Genomic DNA, 6,745 nt, shown 5'->3' with positions numbered 1-6,745 from the left:
GGTGACGGAATTAGAGGTAGTAATAACCTTGCAAAAAAGAAGAGACAAAAAGCAAAGGACTGGATATACAACGTCGTTGCGAGAACGAGTGTGGAGAGAAAGCGACGAGGGCTTCCCTGTGAAAGCTTATATTGGCATGCAGGACAGCCTCGCTCAACCATCACGAAGCGCCACCGGTAGTCGCGGTACACGTGGTGAACATTACGATCACCGACTATCTACCCCTTTGGTCCTTGACATTTCACGAATGCGACCTGCGGCTAATCCTCCCCCTACAGGTCAGCCTGTTCTTACCGCATGAGGATGGTAGTACAACCCGTGCGCTAGTGGATCCAGGCGCATGGTAGAAAGGCTTCCCTTGTCGGACGGCATCCTCGCCCGCACTGACAAATGTGACGAATGCGAGGCTCTCGAGTCAGCGAAGGACAGAAATTCTCCTAGCTGCAGGTCAAGAGATTGAGCGGGGAGACGAGGCGTTGTTTGAAGCTAGACCGAACTTCCACCCTGGGCGCACTGGAAGTCGGACCGAACCTGGTTGGCGTAAACTTACCTCCATGTAGCAAGGAAACTCCCGCGAGATGGCTGAACTTTGCAAGTCAACGATCAAAGTTAGAATGTAGCCGTCGTCTAGCTTGAATCTCGCTCCATCTGGATATCTCATGATAGTCGTCGCTGCTGCATCCAATATATGCACCTTGGCATCCTTCTGAACCTCTTCTGCCGGCGGCACGCCTCGTCGCTACCGTACACGGTAGTTACGACTGCCCAACGTACGCCGCAAACGTCATCGGATAACCACGCCGCGAAAGTCTCCACCTCAAATTTCACAACCCAAGTCGATCGAGGGCTCCAGCGCGGCCACAAGAGGACGCCTCGAAGGTAACGTACCTGTATCGATCGTAATCCATGCACGACTCCACTATGCACGTGCTAGAATCGACTTGGCGGTCAGGGTGGGCCTCAAGGGTCTATGAACGAGTAAGAGTCAGCGCCTGTTGCTCCAGAGGATTTCCATCCCCAACAACGTCCATCGCAGCCAGCTTCCGATGTGTGCTGGAAAACATCCCCGTCTGCATAAGCACGGCAGAAGGTCTTGGTAATTCTGCGAGCCGTCCCCAGGGATGCTCGACGACATCGACTGTGCCAGAGACAACTTCTGAAGGGCTTGTCAAAATGAGGGAAGGTGCGCGGTATGTACACACCCTGGCTCCGTGACCGGGTGTGCAAAGGCAGTTCCCCAGCGACTGAATACGGCATTTGCAGAGCAATCCCTTGCTCTCCACCCCTCTCGGTGTCTTTCGTAACCCGACCTGCCAACTCTCCACCGATCCATATTTCGGTATGATTTCCCCTTGGCCCGGGTGGGAACGCTCAAGTGGGCACATTTTGTGTTATCGCAACTCCACACGAGCGCCGTGCAGATTACTTGCTTGGTATTTACTGTAGTACATAACCTACTACCTTCAAACCTTCGTACGAAGCGTTGTCCGAAGCCAGCCGCTATCGCCTTTTCCTCAACTCTATCATTTTGCCTTTCTTTTACGACACCTGCACATGATATTTCCCAATGCGGTTAAGAACTGTGGTAGCTTTTCTTGGGGCCTTCGTGGCTGCCGTTCATGCTCAGAACCCGCTTGAGGCTCTGGCGGCACACATGCCAAAGTGCGCTGTATGTGTTCTTATATGAAGACTGTAACTGAACTCTTGTCTGACATATTCGTATAGCTGGCATGTTTTATGGAAGAGCTTCCCAAGTCGACATGCGCCACAGACCTCACCTCGCAGTGCTTATGCACCAACACTGCCCTCAATCTTGCGGTAGCCGCCTGCTCCCAGAAGACATGTACGATCTATGAGCTTATGCGTGAGTATACCCTCGTAACGTACAGGCCGCATACTTGGATACTAATGCGTAGCAGAGACCAAGAATATCACCAGCACTGGTTGTGGAGTACCTATTCGTTACAAGGGTGACTCCTTCATGGCTATTGGCATAGCCGGAGCTGTTGTCGCTATATTAGCCTTCATTCTGAGGATGGCCGCTAGTATAGGCAAGAAGGGCCGCCAGGTATCATGGGATGACTTAACGATGTTCATCGTTGTCTTGATTGCTATACCTCCCGCGGTCTTTACCCATTTCTGTAAGACGATTTCGACGAATCCTTGGCCGCCATTTTACTTACAACGTTACAGTGGTCAAAAACGGTCTTGGACGAGACATTTGGACACTCAAAGCTGACCAGATCACCAACGTCCTGTTCTACTACTTCCTGGGAGAAATCTTTTACGTGACTGGCCTTGGTGTCTCCAAGATCTCGATTCTCTTCTTCTACCTTCGCGTCTTTCCGGCCAAGAGCTTTCGAATCCTTACTTACAGCGTCATGGGCGTCTGTGGGGTCTACACCGTCGTATTCTTCGTCGTCACCCTCATGCAATGCCGGCCCATCAGCATGGCTTGGGATCAATGGGATGGACTCCACGAAGGCAGCTGCAACAACATCCATCTCCAAGGCTGGATCGCGGCCGCTATCAACATCTTCCTCGACGTCGTCGTGATGGCGCTCCCGATGAAACATCTAGCAGCGCTGAACATGGGTATCAAGAAGAAGGTCATGGTCATGTCCATGTTTGGTGTCGGTATCTTTGTCGTCGTCATCTCGGTCATTCGCTTGGAATCCCTCATCCACTTCTCCAATACGCAGAACGTCACCTGGGATTACGTCGACGCCGGTCTATGGAGTCTTATCGAAATCGACGTTTCGATCGTCTGCGGATGCATGCCTGCTCACCGGCTATTGATCGCCAAGTTCTGGCCGAAAATACAGTCGACTATCGGAGCAAGCAAAGCCCTTTCGACCAAAGGTTCAAAGTTCAACAGTACCAACAACACGACCATCAGCTCTACGGCCCCCGAGAAGTCAGTCCGTCTCTCCATAAAACCGAAAGCAAAGGACGAGAACAACTTCATTCCATTGGACGACATGGACGACAACAGCGATCGAGCCATGTTGACGAAACGGGACACCGAACGAGACTCTAGGGGTTGGATCGTGGCAACACATGAGGTGGAAGTCACGCACAGGAATGCTTCGGTGGTCACAGAGAACGCCAATGATGGTAAGCCCCAGGACTGGAACAAGCCTCCTATGATGGGAAGAGAACATGTATGAGCCTTCATGGGCAATATTGGTGTTGTAGCCATTTGGCGTCGACACAAACGGAGTACAGGCGTCACAACCAAGGATATCCCATAGACCGTATCTTCAGAGAACTGTATAATGTACTATATCTTCTACACACCTTCAGTCTTCTCATCGCTCCCGCGTTTCGAGACATCGTGTTCAGCGCCTCTTAATACTGCCGACATAGTGCCTGGGCGTACATGATGATTACATTTTCCAGTCACGGTGTACACTGTAGTCACGTCAGTAAGTGGCATGACTAGAATCTAGGCTTGATCTGGACTCAGACTAAGCGCCGAACTCGGGCGTGAACGACAGTAGCGCGTGGACGCAATGGGTGGGATCGTCCATAGAGTGAAGCCAACAGGCCGTGCTGGGTTCAGAAGCTAGGACGCGGGGAAAGGAGCGTTAAGCCGCTCAGGGCCCACAATGCAACCACGACAGGGATCCTACCAAGGACAACCCTTCTCGAAGACCACTCCCACCAAGGGGGGATTCAACATCTGCGCGTCCCACTGAAAATGCCAAAATTTTCGCCACTTATCTCTTCCGACATCTTTGCTTCGGTGCTTCTCGAAGGCGTCAGGTGGGCCTTCGACATTACGTATGTACGTTCATCCGAAGGATCTCCGCCAAGGCATTCAACGATTACATTATCTGTCGTACTATGCTACCATACTCCAAGAAGAGCGATCAAAAAAAGTGAGTTATCAAAGTTATGTATGTTATATGCAAAAGCGCGGTTGGCGACAGCATCAACCTTGGAAGCGTTGAGGGAACCGGAGCGGACCGCAGGGGTAAACTCACAACCTTCGGCTTTCTGGATACAGATAAGCTTGGCCCCAGTTGGACGGGCCGTTTAATTAATCGGACCTTCACACTGCGTCTCCACTATTGGTGATCTGCCTGCTCTTTCCTCTTCTTTCGAGCCCTGGCATCGGGTGTATTTGTTTCAGACCACTTTTCGGGTATCGTCAGCCTTGCTCCTTTTCAACATCCCAAATCGACTGTGTTGGATCTTCTCGTCTAGTCCTCTTTGAGTCTTGTCCCTGGCATAAGTGGAGTCAGAACTCGGTGGCATTTACCGTGCCGCGGTCGTTCATGATCTTCCCCACGATTCTCCTGGGATTGTTTAATGATGATAGTCGTTGCTTCTCTGCCTGGGCAAACGAAGTGGTTAGCTTGTCACTTTGCCAGAAATCCTCCGATGCAATCGAACGCTCAGCTATGCCACATCCGCATTCAGCAGTTCGTCCGCGTCTCACCGCCGGCTCATCTCCATGTGGCTTACGCTTACATGATGCTCGTAGACACCACCATCTAATTACTATTCCCTTGACTCTCTTTGGCTGTTTGTCTCACAGGTATCTTTTCGAACCATTCCGCTCGCTATGAAGTTCTCGCTTTCCATTCTCACCCTCCTTTCGGGCAACATTTTTGCCAATGCCTTTCCTTCATCTCTTCATCACAGACACCTCGAAGGCCTCACTCCCGAAAAGCTGAATGCGGCTATTCGATCGGTGGAGGAGTACAAGCATGCCAAGAGACTTCTCGTTGATGTGAAGAAACCCATTGACATCACTGGCAAACACGCCTTCCAAGCTCCCAAGAAGAACGGCCAGCGCGGACCGTGTCCTGGACTCAATGCTCTGGCCAACCATGGATACATCTCTCGTGATGGTGTCACCAGCTTCGTGGAAGTGGTGGCGGCCATCAACCAAGGTTCGTCTGATGCGTCTCAAAGTAGACTGGCCAATTCTAACACGCGTGATATCCAGTGATGGGCATGGGCACAGAGCTGGCTCTCGTTCTCGGTATAATGGGTACTGTCTGGACAGGAAACCCACTATCGTTGGATCCTGGTTTCTCCATCGGAGGCCCCACTGCTGGCACGAACAACATCCTAGGAAACCTGCTTGGTCTTCTCGGTAAGTACTATCACTCTGACGTATTCCAGGTTTTCTCATGCTTACGCCCTCCAGGTAAACCTCGAGGTCTTCAAGGTTCGCACAACTGGATCGAGTCGGACTCATCGCTCACGCGCGACGACCTTTACGTGACTGGTGATGCTTGGACAATGAACATGACACTTTTCCGCGACTTCCACGATCGTGCCGATGAGAACGGTGTTCTCTCCATGGATCTGCTGGCCGACCAAGCTGCCCGCCGCTGGGAGTACAGCGTCGCCCACAACCCCAACTTCTATTATGGGCCCGTCACTGGCATGGTCAGCCGTAACGCTGGCTACTTCTTCCTCGGTCGTCTGCTCTCGAACCACACAGCTGAGCACCCCGACGGTGTTCTTACCCAAGAGATCTTCCGCAAGTTCTTTGCCGTCTACGAGTGTGCAAACGGAACCATGGAGTATCGTAAGGGCCACGAGACAATCCCCGAGAACTGGTACCGAAAGCCGGTGGAGTACGGCCTGATTCCACTCAACTTGGACATCATTTCGTGGGTCGCAAAGCATCCAGTCCTTGGCAGGTACGTATCCAAAATCTCCCACCTTCAGTGTTGAGTGATAGGCTGACATCTCTTGATAGCATCGGCGGCAACACCGGCACCGTTGACTCCTTCACCGGCCTCGATCTCCACAATGTCACTGGCGGTGTCCTCAACGCAGCTTCCCTGCTCGAGAACAACAATCTCCTGTGCTTCGTGTTCGAATTGCTCAAGACATTCCTGCCCAACTCGCTTTCTCCACTGCTGTCGACCCTCGAAGTCCCGATCAGCTTGGTGACGGACACCCTGGCGTCGCCGCTGTTGAGCCTCGCGTGCCCAGCATGGAAGGACATGACCGAGGGTGGCGAGCCGCTATGGGACGGTATACAAAACACCTTTGCTGGTGCGCGCAAGGCGGGTTCCAGCCTCTAGTACAAGCAGGAGATGGCCTGCGAGATGCGGTATACCACAATAGTGACATAATCATCTTCTCTTCTCTTGTCTAATATAAGCTGTTAACGGGCTGAGCTCGCAAAATATGGTTGAAAATGCGCAAGCGTGTTTATGTCGTAGTGGACAGCTGCGCTCGCACGAATGCGAGGATTGCTGAGTGAAGATCGTACTCATCAACATTGTGATCGATATCGACTTTTGCTTACTAGACTACGCTACATATAGCTTGATGAGTAATTGAGGCAGCTGCTTAGGTCCGACAAAAACAGGAATAGATGACTGTTGAGATCGTGACGTAGATGGCAGCGCAGAGCGTGAGGTGGTTGGGAGACGCGTTCGCGTCGCGCTGGCGAAAGCCTTACCGAATACGGACTAGGTCCTCTACCATGAGCATCTGCATTAACGTCGCTCTCTTGCAGACATGAAAAACCGGAACATTCTGGAAAGATGCAGTTGGTGCCTTGATGCGAAGGAGGGAAATGTTGCTTTGGAACGCGTTACCATCAGATTGAGGCGGTGGCGTTGAGGGTCCTTGGAGAGCTCACAATGGCTTTGTGCACATCAGAAGCGCGGCGAATGCAAACGAGATTGCGCACTTTTGCAATGTCTCGTGTGTATTTTTTGCGAAATGGTAGTAATCATTCACGATGTTTGGAAGGTTGAATAGT

The 6,745-nt window shown here is 51.8% G+C and overlaps 2 protein-coding genes across 2 annotated transcripts; both read left to right on the top strand.

Moving 5' to 3' along the window:
- Positions 1-1,654: 1,654 nt before the first annotated feature.
- J4E88_004762 (uncharacterized protein) lies at positions 1,655-3,170 on the top strand (the record flags this gene model as incomplete). Its single annotated transcript, XM_049398406.1, has 4 exons — positions 1,655-1,669; positions 1,726-1,864; positions 1,917-2,141; positions 2,194-3,170. 4 exons carry the CDS (start codon positions 1,655-1,657, stop codon positions 3,168-3,170), a joined length of 1,356 nt encoding a protein of 451 aa, XP_049255967.1.
- Positions 3,171-4,573: 1,403 nt separating this feature from the next.
- Positions 4,574-6,056, top strand: J4E88_004761 (uncharacterized protein; the record flags this gene model as incomplete). Its single annotated transcript, XM_049398405.1, has 4 exons — positions 4,574-4,904; positions 4,961-5,110; positions 5,165-5,666; positions 5,726-6,056. The coding sequence occupies 4 exons, from the start codon at positions 4,574-4,576 to the stop codon at positions 6,054-6,056; spliced, it is 1,314 nt and encodes a 437-aa protein (XP_049255966.1).
- Between the last annotated feature and the right edge of the window lie 689 nt (positions 6,057-6,745).

The sequence above is a fragment of the Alternaria novae-zelandiae genome (assembly GCF_023758075.1).
Source record: "Alternaria novae-zelandiae strain BMP 2774 chromosome Unknown scaffold_8, whole genome shotgun sequence".
In the NCBI taxonomy this organism is placed as follows: Eukaryota; Fungi; Ascomycota; class Dothideomycetes; order Pleosporales; family Pleosporaceae; genus Alternaria; species Alternaria novae-zelandiae.
This window is presented reverse-complemented; position numbering and strand designations above follow the sequence as displayed.